The 18,873-nt window shown below is 33.8% G+C and overlaps 1 protein-coding gene across 11 annotated transcripts in view; it reads right to left on the bottom strand.

Moving 5' to 3' along the window:
• The window catches only part of LOC108733578 (cAMP-specific 3',5'-cyclic phosphodiesterase), a 565,440-nt gene that overhangs the window by 96,323 nt on the left and 450,244 nt on the right, over positions 1 to 18,873 (bottom strand). For all 11 annotated transcript variants that reach the window (XM_018464776.1, XM_018464781.1, XM_018464777.1 and 8 more), the window contains 2 exons: positions 12,232 to 12,296; positions 6,804 to 6,916 (listed from right to left, as the gene is read on the bottom strand). In XM_018464776.1, coding sequence (XP_018320278.1) covers positions 6,804 to 6,916; positions 12,232 to 12,296 — 178 coding nt within the window. The remainder of the gene's footprint in view (positions 1 to 6,803; positions 6,917 to 12,231; positions 12,297 to 18,873) is intronic.

The raw sequence follows: 18,873 nt of genomic DNA on the forward strand, positions 1-18,873 counted from the left end.
AAGTAGTTAATAACAGTTCAAAAAGTTGTCGATTGTGGTAGCCGTCACTAGTTAATAGTTTTAAATAGAAATTAAAAATACAAAAAGTTTCAAGCAATATATTAATAGTTCACTAAATTGTTTCGCTTAAATTAAGCTGTGCTTTTAGTTTCTATTAAAAAACATCTCGCTTTGTTTTCGTTTTCTTAAAATTTTCAGTATTAATATGATGTATATATAAATTCTTTTCACAGAAAAGAAATACAATATCGACTCCTCAATGGGATCAACCTTCTTCATATTTTATATAATTAACTTTTTACTTGATGACTAACAAATCTCGAAGTAAAAAACTAGTAAGTTAAAATATAATTATAATTAAAGTGACTCATACAATTTACTAACCACATCGAATTCATTCAAAAATCAATTATCAATACGATTCAACTAATTACGGTAAAAAAAATTTATGGAATTTTTATGACTCAAACACACATTATATGTTGACAGATTATGATTACCTCAAGTATATACGTCTCCAATATAATTCAGTGTATGTATTTCTGAGAGGGATTTACATTTTGGTTTGGTTTTCAAGCTACTTGACTTGACATCAAGTATTTGGAAAATCAAGTACAGTATGACTATTTAAATTTTTCATTAATCATTTTAGTTAGTCGGTGTTACATTTGCATTAATCTAATGTTTGCAATTGTTAACTGAGTAATTTGAGATTATCCTTTTAATAATCCTTTTCTAGGGGAATCAATACCACATTAACATTCTGCATAAGAATTTTTGTATCGACAAACATTGATTTATATATATAAAACATTGGCATCCATAGACAAAAATTTTCAGTCTCTCAGAATCTTTCAGCGTCTTTGAGAGCGCCTCTCACAGTTTTTCACAGTCTCTCAGTTATTGCCTAGGTGTTTTTATGGATCTCTCACAGTTTTTGTATGAGAGACTCGAACGATAAAATTATTAATTCAGAGATTCGAGTCTCTCATAGAGAGACTGAATGAATAAAACTGAGACATTGGGTCTCGAGTCTCTCGTAGAAAGACTTGGATCTCTGAAATATGTTGAACTTTGAAAATGTCTGTCGAGATACCACTTATAGAGAGATTCGAGTCTCTCGTTCAAAGACTGGATACGAAATGAGGATCTCTCTATGATCGACTCGAGTCTCTCGTTCAGAGACGCTAAATAGTTTTTTTGACAGTATCTCTCAGCGACACCAGAGAAGCTCGATGAGAGACGGAGACTCGAGTCTCGCTTTCAGATACTCTGAGAGACTGAACATTTTTATCTCGGTATTTCTTATGTTAATTATATAAACGTCACATTTGTAATCAAAATTGATTTGCTTGTTTGATGATTGTTTACTTTTAAAATAGCTAGTCCTAGAATGGTACATCCTATACAAACTGTATAAAATTTAATTTAAGGATAACATTTTATCTGGTATACTTGACCTATTACCTTTTCAGTCAACGTTAGAGAAATGACTACGATACTGCGGTTGTTTTACTCCGTTCTATCTGTTTATTTTACCGCGCTAACAAAATCAGTAGTACATTAATTTACCATTTTTCACCGTAATAATGTAATTAAACACCAAAAATACGCACAAGGCATTCATTAACACTTCATTCATGCAAGATAAGGTCCTTGACGCTTTACGTTGCAATTTACAATCCAATTTTACGTAAAAACTAGTGCGTGGTTTTGCGATTTAAAGGCTGAAAATGTTTATCTCGATAGCATCTGCAAAATTTCACCTCACGGGATAAATATATTTACTCGACATGAAACATAGCCGTCAGCATAACGCCTACAAACATCAGAGTAGAAGAGAAGCTGCATTTTCTAAATAGGATTTTCTATTTCAATGGATATGGTTTATTGGTTGCAACATCAGGGTTACCTTAACCACAGGACCATATGGACTATAGTCCTGGACTTCTGGAGTGTCAGCCTTTTAGGGTGACAGTTTTGATTGTATTCAAATTAGTTTATTGGCTTCATTTAAACTTTGTAATTTTATTTGCTTTTTAGTAAAAAGAACTTCACCGGTCACTCCGCCCCTATTTTCTCACCCACGTATTTTCGACGAATTGTTTAGGATTGCTCTGATTCAACAGCAATACATCCCTTCAATCCGATTGCTCGTGAACGAAAAATATTTCTAAATGCTTTTGAAATAAAAAAGGGACGAATTTAATCAAATCTATAGTAAGAGAACATGGTTATAAACCCTCATTTGTCAAACAAATTTATATATAAATCGATAAGTATGACGCCATTATCAAAAAAAAAAATTAACGGAATGTCACTGTTAGAAAAAGACATCGAAAATATTAGTACTTGTAAGTTTAATAGCTCCAGAAGTAGGTATAATCTAAAAATAATGGCATCCAGCTAAAAACAATAAATACGAGCATTAGAAACAAGAGGCGTTTTTGGTAGTTTATTTATTATTATTCATTATCACAATACGATAGGCAAAGTGGTAGAACAATAGAAACACGTTTAAAAGAACATTTTTTTAGTATATAACTAAAAAACATGATAAACGACGTTTTGTAGAATATTCAAGAAAATTGTCTGCAATTCATAATTCATCATTCGAATATAAAATTTGATTCATTCGACTTTTCACTTCTGTAGTATACTATTTTGACATAACATCTTCAGAAATAATAAACTGAGGATACGTTATTGATTATTTTCGATTCCTCCCTCTCCATTAAACTATATTATCCTTTCAGACGAAATAAATTGGAAAACTAATTTAATATAGACTTTGTGAATCTTCTTTGTAGATACGTTTTTAGTTTAAGTAGGGATTGTAATAAATACTTTAATTGAGTTTTGTTTGTCCATATTTTTTATTACGTGAAGTAGATATAATAAAAAATGGTCGATAACCTTCCTACGTAATACTTGGCCGTTTGAGTCAATGAGATTCTGAGAACATTTTTTTATTGTAATTAGATTTTGAATCCTTACAAATAATGGTGAATGATAAAGTTGATGTAGTGAATGGACGGCATGAGTCATTTTAATTTGATTAGGTCTAACGTACGTTTATGAGAAAAGGTTAATAAGCTTGACGTATAAGATTTACCCATGTAGTAGGTATTACACCAAAAAGTTTAAACTAGTCTTAAACTATCTTCTTCAGTATGTAATATGTGATGACTGATGATATATCTCAACATTAACATTGTGGAAGCCACGGAGTTCAACAATCTTCATTTATGAAAGTAAATGGTATGGTGTTTAATGATTCATGTTTAAAATCAATATATTATGTATTTGAAGAAATCTGCAAACGCCTTTAATATTTATTGTACCTAAATTATCTTTCAAAAGCGTCATTGTCAGTGCACTGCTAAATGTTTGGAACTCTTAATTTATTTACTTACATGAATCAAAAATCAATTTTCTACTTTCGTCTCTTTCCCTTTGCTAACTCTCTACAAATACGCCGAATTTTAGCACATTTTACCAAGTAAATAAGCTACTTCCTGTTTACAGTTGGATGTACACACATCACAGATACTTTTCTTTAGAAATCATTTCGTTATTGGAATACAAAAATTTCGTTGGAAAATTCAATTTTAGTGCCATAAAAGAAACCATAAAACACAAACATAAATCACATAAGTATCGGTTCTAAAAGTTCAGTGATATTTTCCGACTTTGAGCAACTTTGAGAAATTTATTCGAGAATGAATTTAGATATTCAATGTCAAGTTTTCCACTAGCTTCGCAAAATATGTCATTACTAATTTTGTACAACAGTGCATATAACTAGAGCTTGGCTCAACCAAATGTTCGGAAATAAGTACTTGACATTTGACCTTTAACATTCCATGCAATATAAGCACGAGTATTTTGTACAGCTTGCGTTACTATGGGTATAAACTTGAAAAAGGTATTTGCAGTTCTGAACTACTGTAATGTCCTTTAACCTTTGCATTCAAGAACTCTACGATACAATAACATTTACAAGACTGAGTGAAGCATACGTATATCAGATTGCAAGCTTCTTTCTAAATTTCCAAGATTTCCAAAGGAATCTTCGTAGAATTTTAAAATATATAGGTAAGATGTAAAGATAACGACAATATACTTTTACTGATGATAATTAAATTTCATTATCTACCAGGCACTTCCACCACAAAATTAATTTCACTTTAAAACTTTACAAAGCTTCTACAGTAAGTTAAAAATAGGCCTACAGTCTCAAAATGAAATGCAGCAGGATTGAGGTTTTGCAAATAGTAGGTAGAAGCAAAAGGTAATTGAATTGGTTGGCACTCAAATACCGAAAATGAGGGTGATTTTCCAAGGTTCAGTGGCATTTGAGATTTTCGACACGCTTTTCTCTGTGATCAGACTTGAACAATTTCTGTCGTTCGTCAAATATTTGTTCTTCCACAAAAGTTCACCAAGTTTACTGGATTCAGTTCGCACTTCAAAGATGAAGTGAAACGTTGTTTTAAAAGGTCAGTGCACTACCGTAGGTACTAACAATAAAAGTGTCGAGTCTTTTTTTATTTACTACGAAAAATGCCGAGATAATGTTCGAATAATTATCCACAATTATACTCAATAACATCGAATTAAGAGTGCGGAGCGAGTGGTAACATGGCTCACATATTTATCTTTCTAGAAAGAATATACGTGAAAAAATACTTGTATAAAATTGTTAAGAGTGAGGGCTTAGAATGTCAGTTTTACTAGTAGTGTATAATCAGTTGAAAAAGTTAAGAACCGCTGCTCTAGTTGTATTTGAACTAATTCATGATTGTATAAGGAAACCTTTTGGAACAATTTTGTAAATGCCACATGCATTTTAAAATATACATTTTTCCAAAAGAAAATAATACGAACTTTCCTTTTGAAGTAAATAATATTTTTGTAGGTAAGGTATTTTTCATAGCCGTCACTGTTTTAGGTTACAAGTACTGCAGAACATTGATAAATTAAACCTCGATAACGTAATAACCTCTATAAATGCATAAATTTTTGTGTTCCCTTCCCTTCGGAGTCCAAAACCTCTATTATTTAAAATAAAATCCCTCTATAACTTAAACGAATAATTTGGGCATCGCACCTCAGTAAGCACCTTTCTTTTTTAAAGTATCCCATTTTGCCCCGGTTTTCCATATCTATTATTAACCTGTACTACAAACAAAAGTAAATTCAGCTGCTTCTATTATTTTTTTTATTATATTTATCCATTAATCCAAATATACGACTAACTGTCGATATATAATAGTTGACATAAAAAAAACAATCACGTAATATTATCGATTTAGTGTGAATTTAAATTTCAATATCTTAGTGAAAGTTATGTATAGATTCCTGGGACCCACATTATTACGCACTAAATTTAAATTTGACAATTAAGAATTTAAAGACCACATTTGTTTAAGAATATTGTTTGGGAAATCTATAATATATTTAAATGTTTTATACGGCCTGTGTCGAATATTACGCACGGATTCCTTTTACGTGTTGTTTTGCTCAACTACAAAATCGATTATTATTTAGAGCTTTTGATTGTATTTGAGATTAACAGAATCTAAGTAAATGCTTAACCAAACATACCAAAAGAGCGTGTAATAATCACCTTATTTGTTCCGTACAATAATAATAATAAAAATAACGAAATCCTAATATTCGAAGTTTATTTTAATATAAGATTTCTATCTTAATGAATGCATATTCATACAAGTATATTTAGACATAATATAGTCCAAAGGATTAGCCCAATGGTGCTTTAACGTCTCGCTTTATTTTATTACTAATAATCTATTAATATTAGCATATTAACAATATTAAATTAAAATGGTAGTAAGTTTGCATAGAAGATATACATACTTTAGCCTTTCGTTCTTTACGCAAAAGGATCAATAAAATTTCTTTTAATTACACTTTTTTCTTGTTATGATGCACGTTAGTTTCATTTTTTAATTAATTCTAATTAGAAAAGTAAATAACTGTGTCAATAACATTAGACCTTTGATAAAGAGTTTAAAATTAAAATAAGCACTCTTTTATTTGTAGTAGAAGCTTTTTTATATGGCTTTTGTGGCAATGTGCGCACTTAGTAAATACAATATGCATTTGTTTTATTTACCTTTCACTTTTGATTTCCTGTTTAGTTGGCAACACAAGAAAACAAAATCTTTCTCATAAAATATGCATAGGTATACACGTTATTACGTATTCAAGGAACAGACGTCAAAATATAAACAAAATTATGCCATATGCCGCATTTATTACAAATGCGCACATAAATATTTAATCGAATCATTTGAAATAGATAAAAATCCAGGCAGAATTTGCAACCTGCGAGTAGGATAAACACAATACCGTGTGTAATAACATAGAAGATACTTATAGAAATAAATTAATGACAATTGTGTAAATCTAATCCATATACAGGGGCGGCCTTTGGGGGTGACGTAGTAATAGTACTTACTAATGCTTATTTGAATTTCTTAATAGTCTTAAATAAGCCGCAAATTTGCTGTCTTTTATTAATTTTTTCCAATTATTTATGAATAACTTTGAATTTGTCGTAAAGTATCATCATTAAAAGTAATTCCACAAAGACGAGGGCCTCCCAAAAGTTTACCCGCCCGGAACTTCTCAATGGCTAAGGCCGCCCCTGTCCATACGCCACAATGTATACGTAGGAAACGCATTAAACCGGTTGAGTTTAACGAACGCTGAAGGAATGTGTCGATTGATGCAAGAAATTGAATGAAGGTGATAATTAATTATTATTAACTTACCTTAAGAGAAGCCATATCAGATACAGATCTGTGAGTTTGAATAGTTTCCAACTGATCCAGGCACCAATCCAACTCCTCCATTGTTTCTAATGCTAGCTTCATGTATGAGTCATCTGAAACAATTGCATGAAAACCAATAACAAAAAATCTGTACAGATAAAGTTTGAATTATCGAGGGTAGAAGTAAGGAGGAGTATCTCATATGGGGGAATGTGGAAAACGTGTCCAGCTATAAGTAGTTAATAACAGTTCAAAAACCTTCCAAAATGGCGAAAGCGTAGGCAAAACGTATGGTATGAAGTAGCAGTTGTTGATGGATTGAAGTACGTATGCCGTGTTAGAAAATTTAATATTTTTAGTGACTAGAATACTTAGTGAGTCCAGTATACCAAAGCTCAACTATTTACATAGTTCAAAGTGATTTTGTCCTTGCTTATTTTTCTATCCTATTCTAATAACTTTTAGCGTTTTATTTTAAATTTACNATAAGTAGTTAATAACAGTTCAAAAACCTTCCAAAATGGCGAAAGCGTAGGCAAAACGTATGGTATGAAGTAGCAGTTGTTGATGGATTGAAGTATGCCGAGTTAGAAAATTTAATATTTTTAGTGACTAGAATAGTTAGTGACAGTCCAGTATACCAAACCTCAACTATTTACGTAGTTCAAAGTAATTTTGTCCTTGTTTATTTTTCTATCCTATTCTAATAACTTTTAGCGTTTTATTTTAAATTTACCCTGTTGCTACTACAGCGCCACCTTAATTTAACCCATTTTGATGGACACTTTTTGACTACTCCTTACCTCTACCATTCATAGTTCAAATGAAGCATTTTTACGAGCTACAATCATCTGTTATCAAAAACATTGTTTCAATAAAAACATAATTATTATTATTATGTATAGGGTCAATTGAAAAGTCCCCGGCCTGACACATAGATGGCGGCACCAGAACTAAATCCATATGATTTTCAGTTAGTCCTAACCTTCAAAAGACGCGTCTATAAATTTGACGGCTGTCGGATCATTAGTTTGTGAATTATAGCATTTTTAGTGAAGCAACTTTTGTTATTGTGAAAAAAATGGATAAAAAGGAATTTCGCGTGTTGATAAAATATTGCTTTTTGAAGGGAAAAAATACAGTTGAAGCAAAAACTTGGCTTGATAACGAATTTCCGGACACTGCCCCAGGAAAATCAACCATCAAGGATTGGTATGCTAAGTTTAGACATGGTGAAATGAGCACCGAAGACGGTGAACGCAGTAGACGCCCAAAAGATTAAAAAAATCCACAAAATGATTTTGAATGACCGTAAATTGAAATTGAATGAAATAGCAGACACTCTACAGATATCAACGGAACGTATACATCACATCATTCACGAATATTTGGGTATGAGAAAGCTCTGTGCAAAGTGGGTGCCGCGCGAGCTCACTTTTGACCAAAAACAACGACGAGTTGATGATTCAGAGCAGTGTTTGAAGATCATCACGCGTAATAAACCCGAATTTTTGCGTCGATATGTGACAATGGATGAAACATGGCTCCATCATTTCACTCCGAAGTCCAATCGACAGTTATCGGAGTGGACTGCACACGATGAACCCGCTCCAAAGAGTGCAAAAACGCAACAATCGGCTGGCAAGGTTATATATATAATTTTCATTGACTACCTTGAAAAAGGAAGGACCATCAACAGCGACTATTACATAGCGTTATCGGACCGTTTGAAGGACGAAATCGCCGAGAAACAACCGCATTTGCAGAAAAAGAAAGTCCTGCTTCACCAAGACAATGCACCGTCTCACAAGTCAGTGAAAACGATGGCAAAAATTCATGAATTGGGCTTCGAATTGCTTCCGCATCCACCGTATTCTCCAGATCTGGCTCCCAGCGACTACTTCCTGTTCTCAGATCTCAAAAGAATGCACGTTGGGAAAAAATTTTCGTCGAATGAAGAGGTGATCGCCGAAACTGAGGCCTATTTTGAAGCAAAGGACAAATCGTACTACAAAAATGGTATCGAAAAGTTGGAGGATCGCTATAATCAGTGTATCACCCTTGAAGGGAATTATGTTGAATAAAAAAAACGAATTTTGCAAAAAAAATGTGTTTTACTATTTTAGGCCGGGGACTTTTCAATTGACCTGTTATATACTGGCTAAATAAATATGTATACATAAATAGAAGTACAACTTCTAACGCGAGTACATAAGTAACACGCGTCTTTTTCTTTTTAGTTCAGGAAATAGGTTTTCATTTTGGATTGTGAATATTCCCTAAATCTTGATGGTAGCTAATAAAGATAATGGATTCGAATTTTTCGTCAGATTTTACTAATCTAATTCACTTCCCACGTTTCGTTAACTTCAGGCTTTTACTGATGTTTGTTCGCAATTGTTAATTACTTTTTAACTTAATTTCCATTTATAAGAATTTGTAAGGAGGAAGCACAATGAAAAGAACAAAAAAAAATCGCAGTTTTGTTTGCGACGAAAACTATTTTAGGATAATAAATTCATTTGGAGTTTGAAAAAAATTGCAAAGAGAAACTCTTTAACACACAAACACGACCTTGGCAAATTCGCTAATAACTAGGTACCTACTGTGTTTTCTTAATTATTTTTCTATATTATTTAATCTTATTATTAGTTGTTATTCATTATTTATTGGACACATGATTATCTTTCAAGATAGTGCACGCATAGTACTTCATCATCATCATCATCATCATCATCTTAGGGTCCTAAAACGGCGTTGGACACGCATCTCCACTTTACCTTATTCTGAGCTAGTCTTCGCATTTCCCTAAAATTCGAACCCTTGTTACATACCACTTTATCTACTCCAGTTAGGAAATCCTCTCCCACCACAACCTAACCATGGGTTTACACAGTGTATAAATCAGAATATACTTTCCCATTCTGATCTAACTTAATTCATACCACTTACCCCTTGGCGCATAGCAATTAACGTAAGCTAATCAGGAAAAAATCTCTCATATAACCCTACATTGAGCATTTCGCGCAAGTGAATTAGTAAAGAATTTCCCATCAGACGTAAGTCTCTCTCACCATAACATAACTTAAGCTTGCAGTGAGTCCTTCACACAAGTCAATCAAGGAGCCCTCTCTTACTGTAACCTAACCTACTTCTATTGGGCATAGTATCTCACAGGATTCCTCCATACCTAGCGAGTGATAGGAAATTATGATCTTTATGAAAAGTCGGACCACCGGCTCATGACAATTTTAAGGATTCACAGCATAAACCAGTTCTTGAATCGCAGTGAATATTGTATCTGCGTAGCCCAATTATAGTCTACATTTGCATTCTACAGGATCGAGAGATCGACGAATTCCGAAACAAATCTTGGGGAGTCGAGAACCCTTACATAGACTATGAACGGTTATTTATCTCAATTTTAAATACAGAACTGTAATTATGTGGCACGGTTCTCTAATCTTTCATTCCATCTTTAATAGTCCGTCGTTTCATGATTTTATTGACTTGACTTAGATCCGTTATCCGACATTCAAAATTTTAGGAGAAGATTCATTTAACGCGTTTTAGATCTGAATCAATGGACCTAATTATTTAACCTTTAATTCGGTCGGTGGGCGTTTAGCCTCAAAAGATAAAAATTCCGATCCAAAGACAACATTCTGAAAATCCAAAGTAGATCATTTACTTAGTTTCATTCTTTATTAGATGTTTTAATCCCTAATTCCACCATCGGTTTCGCAAAGCTTCATTTCAAACATTTCAAATAATATAAGTACATATTTAGCAGCACGTAGTGACGATGATGATGATGATGATGATGGTCTCTTTCTGCGTACTCACTTAAGTACATAAAAGAACAAAAATGAAAAGATTTAGCAGAAAGCAGACACATTGTAAAATTTGATTAACCTTCGCAATTTACAGCCACGAGTCAATTTATTTCTTATATAACAGTTAATTTTTAATACACGTAAGTACAGAAGCTATATTAATTAATTTCAAATTTCGTTAGAAACTATTTTGAATTACTCTTGTTACGTAGTCGCTATTTTTAACATCAATGGTGTTGCACATTTTCTTTTTGATTCATCAGATTGATGTTAATTTTTCTTGTGTAATCAACAAAAAAAACCTCTATATATTAATTTGAATTACTGAGAACGATTTTTTTTTCTGTTTGTAAATCAAAAACACTTTTTGTCGTTAATTTATGTAACCCTAATTAATCTCATTACGTTACGGCTGTTACAAAGTTACAAACATTTTTTTACTGGTTGTACTGATCGGAAGTCTTTTTCCAGTTTCTTGTTTACGTTTAAACACAGTGATTTGTCAAGGATGTGAAATCAATAAACTGAATACAAGACTTGACCTTTACGGTTTATTACGTTTAAGAGCATACAAAAATGCAAATTAATATACATAAATAATTCACGTATAGTTTGATAACAGGTTCTTACCAACAATAATGCTATAAACCAATTAAGTAAAGAGAAAAAACACCACACAAACCAAACATGAGTAAAATAATACACAACTAACAGCTGTTTCCACCCTAAAATCCTGACAGCTATAATCCCGACAGTCAAAATCTGGATAATCTAAAATCCCGACAAGCCAAAACACTGACATAATCAAAGCAACTAACCTTATCTATATATTAATAATAAAATACCCAGCTGAAGAAGAATATTACAAAGAACCAAAAGTGAAGTCTTTCTAAGCAATTATTATAATTTTTAGCTTCTAATTATATAGATAAAATATTAAATAAAGTGCTTTAAAAGAAATTAGGTTCTTCACATTATAACCTAGTTAAAATAATGGAATTCCTAAGGAGTGTTATTTTCAGAATAAAATAGTTAAAATATGCTAAAGCCAGTTATGATCCTAACTGAATTTGTTTAAAAAGCAAAGTATTACCCCAATCACGGTAAGAAATCGTCGAAAGACGCTTTCAGTTTGTGTGATTCTTTTAGTACATCATTTACGTAAGAAAATAACTATAAATTATTAATTACTTACATCGAATTGCTATAAAATTTATTATTAGTTGACCTCATCATCAGAAAAGGCTATGACCTTTACCAAATCAATTTGTTTTGAAATTAAACTTTATAATAATTTTTGTAGCCATCAAAGTATAAGGTAAGCTTTTTTCTTAAATTATTCAATCTGTACATATATCGTCAATGAACAACATTTTAATTTACCTAAGATGTGCTTAGCTGAATAATTTTGTTTTGATGCCAGGAACTTTCTGTACTGTAAACCTCCCTGTAGATTAGTTGTCCTGTAAATTGCAATTCGCGTGCTACCTACGCAGTTAAACAATTTCAATTGTGTACTTTAGCGTTCGATATTACTAACGTAGGCAGATGCTTGTTACAAAATTGATGAAATAGTGACAATATTTACGTACCTCCTGGATTAAGATTCTTTGGTTGTGGAGTGGCACTAGTCGCCGCCCCGGAGGAACGGCGAGATCTGAAAAAGATAATGTTTATATAAATAAAAGAGGAAAAACATACAATATTAATTATATTGAATTCTAATAGGTATTCATCATCATCATAAGGTCGTCAGTCCTAAGACTGGTTGGACACGCACCTCCACTCTTTTCTATCCTGAGCTAATTATCGCATTTTCCTAAAACCAGAACATCCCACATCCTTAACTATTTGCGAACAGTAATCTAATCTAGGTCTACCTCCACCCCTCCTAACTCCCGTTTCTGCAACTAATATGTCCCTGACTACACCTTCATGCTGGAGAAGGTGTCCTACTAACCTATGTCGCCTATTTCTTATTGATTTCCATAGAGTCATGTGTTCTCTTACTCTTTCTAATACCTCATCATTCACCTATAACACCACATTTCAAACGCTCCCAACCTTTTTTTTTTCTGTCGCGCCCACTGTCCATGTTTCGCACCCGTACAGCATGGAGCTCCAAACATACAGCTTTAACAACTTTTTTCGAATCTCTAAATTAACCGTTCGCGAGCATAGAAGTGACTTCTTTTCATTGAAAGCGACACTATCCTGAGCTATCCTCTGCTTTATATCCCTACTATTCCTTCCGTCCTAACTTATTTGACGTTTTAGATACCTAAAATCAGCCACATCTTTTAATCATTCGTCTCCTACCTTCTCATTCGCTCTTTCTCTCTTTTCTTCCCCTGCATACTAGCATTTTTGTTTTAAAAAAGATCATTATCATCACAGGGTCGTTAGTCCTAATACTGGTTGAAACTCCACTCTTTTATATCTTCGTATTTTCGTAAAATTAGAACATTAATGTACCTGTACTCCTCTGAACTCCTGCTTTTGCTTTTAATATGTCTCTGACTAGCCCTTAATGCCTAAGAAGGTGTCCTGTTTCTTATTGATTTCTTTGATTCTTTTTTATATGTGATTTTTGTTTGTTGAAAGCGATTCGACGCTGCGCTATCCTTTTACATCAAAGACTTATTGTATCTTACATTTGATAACTAATAAAGAAGTTAATGCAATGCGTTTACGTATTTTATCGTTTGAATATTTTCACCGTTAATATAAAATGAGCCTTCCCACGGAGTTATTCGTAAATATAACCACTCCATATTCATTCTAACCAAGATTTATGATTTGCATTTTAATATACATTTTAACATCCCCTTGTTGCGTTCGTTCCACTCTGACCTAGTTTTTACCAGCTTTCTGTATCACAGCATGCGTTATTTCCTTATACAGGTTTGTTTTCAACGGATATAAAATATGTAACATATAGTTTTCATGTGGAAATCCGTTTTTGTATGATGATTAGCATGGTAGATGGGACTTTTATGTCTTGTGCATGCAGAAATTAATAGACAACCAAAAGGACGTAATGTTTGTTGGTATGATAGGGTTACCGATAAATTAGACAAAAAATACATCTGTTCTACTAGCTTTCGCTGAATGGTTCGCTTCTTTTATTGAATGATTGAAAAACTCTCATTATCATAAAGTCGTTAGTCCTAAGACTGGTTGGTCACACACCTCCAGTCTTTCCTATCCTGAGCTAATCTTCGCATTTCCCTAAAACTAGAACATCCCTAACTATTCGGGAACAGTAATCCAATCTAGGTTTACCTCTACTCCTCTTAACTCCTGTTTCTGCCTCTAATATGTCTCTGACTAGACCTTCATATCTGAGAAGGTGTCCTATCTCACCCATTTCTTATTGATTTTCAAAGAGTCCTTTGTTTTCCTATTTTTTTCCTATTTCTAAACTTCTCTATCCACGGTATCCTTATCATTTAACTGTAACACCACATTTCGAACGCTTCTAACCTTTTCTTTTCCCCCACGTCCACCGTCCATATTTTGAACCGATATAGCGCCGATTATATATGAAAAAGACTCGAAAAAGATAAGAAAAGGTACAAAGTAGGCGCTATGTGTAGATTTGAACTACCAACCAAGAATTACTCTCGTTCTCAGTTAGATTAATTAGTTCAATTATGGGAGTTTAGGTACAATTAATTACAAGTAATGAATTTGTTATTTGCATGTTAGAGAATCTTTTAAATGCCTTAAATCTACCTATAAGTATATAGGTGCCAAAGTTAAGGTGATTTTCATAGTGACCTTGTAGCGCGTCAAAATATAATTTAAAATGAAATTTCGAGCAAACGGGACATCTCCAGAACTTTTTCCGTGTTGTAAGACCCGATTTGTCTGCATTTGAATAGTTTCGAAAATACCTTGCGTAACTAAAGACGAAACGTACCTACAGACAAATTGACGTGGGGTAGACCCAAAACTATTAGTTTCGCTAATGTTCATAAGAGAAATAATAATCTTATTTAATCCTCTGTAAAGTACAATAGATTGAAACCTCATTTAAATCTGTCTTACGTTAATTATAATTAATGTCATTCGGTTTACAATTAATGTCATTTGTCTAGAGAGCTTTCTAGAAGGACCTTAGAATTAGTTTGTTCCTAAATAATATTATAACTGGTGGCTTTCTGCTATTGGTCATGTAATTTTTGAGGATACAGGTATCTACGGTTGGTGGAAACATAATACCGTCCTAATCATTCTGAATATAAATGTGTATCGCTATCGCACACCACTTTGATTAGCTGACAAGATCTAATTTTATTCCTTAATTAACTCTAATCCAATTCCCGGATTTCCATTTCCTGGTCATAACAGAGGGTCAACGAACGATTTATGAAATGCCATGTAGAGATACAGGGGTGATAACCAAAGCTATATCACGAGAGTCAATTGTCAAGAACATTTCAAAAACCACGAAAAATAAAACCGGCCAATTGCCCCCAAAAGTTTTCCCGTTTTTCCAAAATATGTTTCAAGTTTTCCCTCAAATTGGCCCCATAAACAATATAATTACCTACAATATTATAAAAATATTTTTTTGTGATGTAGATTAAAAAAGGGCGGAAGAACTATTAGGGGAAGATCAATTCGGGTTCAGAAGAAATAGAGGAACGCGGGAGGCCATTCTAGCTTTAAGGGTAACAATAGAGAAAACGACAGAAAAAGGAATGAGTGCATAAGAAAAAGTAGGGAAAGAGCGAATGTGGCTGATTTTAGGTATCTAGGAAGTCAGATAAGTCAGGACGGAAGGAGTAGTGGGGATACAAAGCAGAGGATAGCGCAGGGTCGAGTCCCTTTCAATAAAAAGAAGTCACTTCTATGCTCGCGAACGGTTAATTTAGAAATTCGAAAAAGGTTGTTAAAGGTGTATGTTTGGAGCGCGGCGCTGTATGGGTGCGAAACATGGAGGCTGGGCGCTGAGGTAAAGAAAAGGTTAGAAGCGTTGGAAATGTGGTGCTACAGGCGAATGATGAGGATACTGTGGATGGAGAATGTTAGAAATGAAGAGGTATTAGAAAGAATAGGAGAACAGAGGATTCTATGCAATTCAATAAAATAGGCAAGATAGGTTGGTAGGATACCTTCTAAGGCATGAAGGTAGGCCTAGATTAGATTACTGTTTGGAACAGTTAAGGATGTGGATTGTTCTAGTTTTAGAGAAATGCAGAAATTAGCTCAGGATAAGGATCAGTGGAGGTGCGTATCCAACCAGGCTTAGGACTGACGACCTTACGATGATGATGACGATGTAACTACAAATTTACAAAGAGATCGCAGGACTCAGTTCCTATTTGATAATAATTTCAACTTGATAACATAACGCGTTGCTGAGAAAAAGAGTCTTTATAGACAGATAGGTAGACAGACAGACAGCAACGAAGTGATCCCATAAGGGTTCCCTTTTTTAAGGTACCCTAAACACACTAACTTAGATTTAATGCAATTTGCTTAGAAATTAAGTAACACGCAAAATTCCTCTCAGTGTTAATATTACTTGAGACACGTCTACAATCTTTTATACTAATCCAGTGAAATTACGCCGACGGTATTGTTGTTTAATTGCTTAAACTTAATATTTACAATGCCTTTAAATGTAGGTACCCCACATAAAACGCGTTTCACTGTTTTCTAAAGAATTAATCCATAAATATGTAATATTGGTTTGTTTATTTTGATTAACATAGTTTGAAAAGTTTTTTCCGCGAATAGTTCCTAAAAGACCACTATAAAGAACACGATGTATATTACGAGACTTTTAAAATTTATGAGTTGGATTTGATGTGATCATAAAAGTATTTACGACTGTATTAGAAATATTAACGAAAGATAAAAAATACGAGGGTGGATTGATAAGTTTCCGGCCTAACCAAGAGATGACGCCACTAGGCCTACCTTGAGGTGACATTCTATAGTACCATCCTTGGATAGCTTGTAGCTATAGTTTCAGCCCGATCTCCTTGCTAGTGTAGGTTTGACAGCACGCTGAACAAGACGCCTCTGTGGTTTTCGTAAAAATGGAAAAGCAGGAAAATCGTGCTGTCATCAAATACTTTTATTTGAAGGGGTTAACGCCGAAGGAAATTAAAAAAGAGATGGACTCAACACTGGGGACATCCTCCCCGTCATATTCAACCGTTAAGCAGTGGGTTTCCGAGTTTAAAAAGGGTCGTGTGAGCACCTCTGATGGGCCTCGCTCAGGACGCCCCGTTGAGGTCACAACTCCAGATATGATCGAAAAAATTCATCAAATAGTGCTGGGAGACCGCAGATTGAAAGTGCGTGAGATAGCTGAGACCTGTAAGATGTCATATGAACGTGTGCAACATATTTTGCACCAACGTTTGCATATGGAAAAGCTCTGTGCAAGATGGGTGCCGCGTTTGCTAACAGTCGACCAAAAATTGATTCGAAAAAACATTTCTACCGCAAATTTGTCATTGTATAAGCGTAATCCAAGCGAATTTTTGCGTCGATTCGTAACCGTTGACGAAACGTGGGTCCACCACTACACTCCTGAAACCAAAGAACAGTCTAAACAGTGGATTGGACCAGGGGAACCAACTCCAAAGAAGGCAAAAACAATTTTTTCGGCGAACAAGGTTATGGCTACTGTTTTTTGGGATGCAAGAGGTATTATATACATTGATTACTTTGCAAAGGGTAATACTATCACTGGTCAATACTACGCAGACTTATTGCAACGTTTGAGCCACGAGGTGAAAATTAAACGACCTCATCTGGCGAAGAAAAAAATCTTGTTTCATCACGATAACGCACCAGCGCACACGTCAATCGTTGCGACGGCTAAAATCAACGATCTAAAGTTTGAATTGATGCCGCACCCTCCTTACTCTCCAGACCTAGCCCCGAGTGACTATTTTCTGTTCCCTAATCTCAAAAAATGGCTTGGCGGTAAGAGATTTGCGGACAATGAAGAAGTAATCGAAGCTGTAAATGGTTATTTTGAGGAGCTTGACGAATCAGTCTATAGAGATGGCATTAATAGACTGGAACACCGCTATGAGAAATGTATCAGCCTTGGAGGAGATTATGTTGAGAAATAAAAAAAAAAAATTTTTAAAAACCTTGTTTTTCTTGGTCAGGCCGGAAACTTATCAATCCACCCTCGTAATGGTGTACGCCATGTCAATGTTTTCGGGGAACCAAATTCCCAAAATTGCCAATTCATCGCTCGCTTGGCGTTAAATTTTTTTGCGTATATGTATATACATACAGCATTAGACGAAAGAAAAACTGTGGAAGACATCATCAACAGCTATGTATGTCTTTGTATATGTTAACGAAAATGTGTGTAATCCGTCATTGTATACAATTCCTAGGACATATAAATAACTCCTAAAATAGCCTGGAAGTGTTTGAAATAAATTATATTAGACGCATTTCCTAGGAAATGTATATATTTCCTAAATAGCAATTGGAAGTCTATTACATACAAGATGTCAATGGGTAGGCGGGGAAAACGGAGCGACGGGAGGGTATTCATTCTATTCACAGAAAGCATTAGTTTTATGCATTTCCTAGTACAATATCGGAATTTCATACAATTCCTAGGAAATGTGTACATTCCCCAGGATATGTGCGTATTAAAAATTCTTTAAATATTTTATAGATAGTTTTTTTATAAGTTCTGTGTTTCATGAGATTTTCTTTCTTAGGCGAATACAGTTATGAAGCTCGTATCAGTGACAATTAGCATAAAGGATGAATAAACAAAAAGAATGTATTTGACGCAAAAAAGAAAAACATACTTTTTTTTCTCTGCTTTTTCCGATGTAAACAGAAATTTTCAATCGAGAGAGAGAGAGAGATGAACTGTAGGAAACTAATATGCCACTAAAAAAAAGTAGGTTATTCCGTGGTTAAAATGAAATAGATACTGTAATATTCTATCTAGGATTTTCAGCTTTCCAATATTAAAAAGAAAAAGCCCTTGATATTCATGAAGACCATATCGGCTTCTGACTATAGTTAAACTTAATTTACCTCTCGAGAACGGGCTTCCTATTTATTCATCTGGGAGATTGTCTTTTTTTGTTGGCCGGAAAATTTTTGCATGTTAACGTAGTTGTTATATCGTAAGTTTATTAAATTTCCTGACCTACTTACATAATCGATCCATTAAATGAATTTCAACGAACTACCTTCGCATGTGAATTATACATATATATATA

Source organism: Agrilus planipennis, unplaced genomic scaffold (assembly GCF_000699045.2).
Source record: "Agrilus planipennis isolate EAB-ADULT unplaced genomic scaffold, Apla_2.0 scaffold41, whole genome shotgun sequence".
Taxonomy (NCBI): domain Eukaryota; kingdom Metazoa; phylum Arthropoda; class Insecta; order Coleoptera; family Buprestidae; genus Agrilus; species Agrilus planipennis.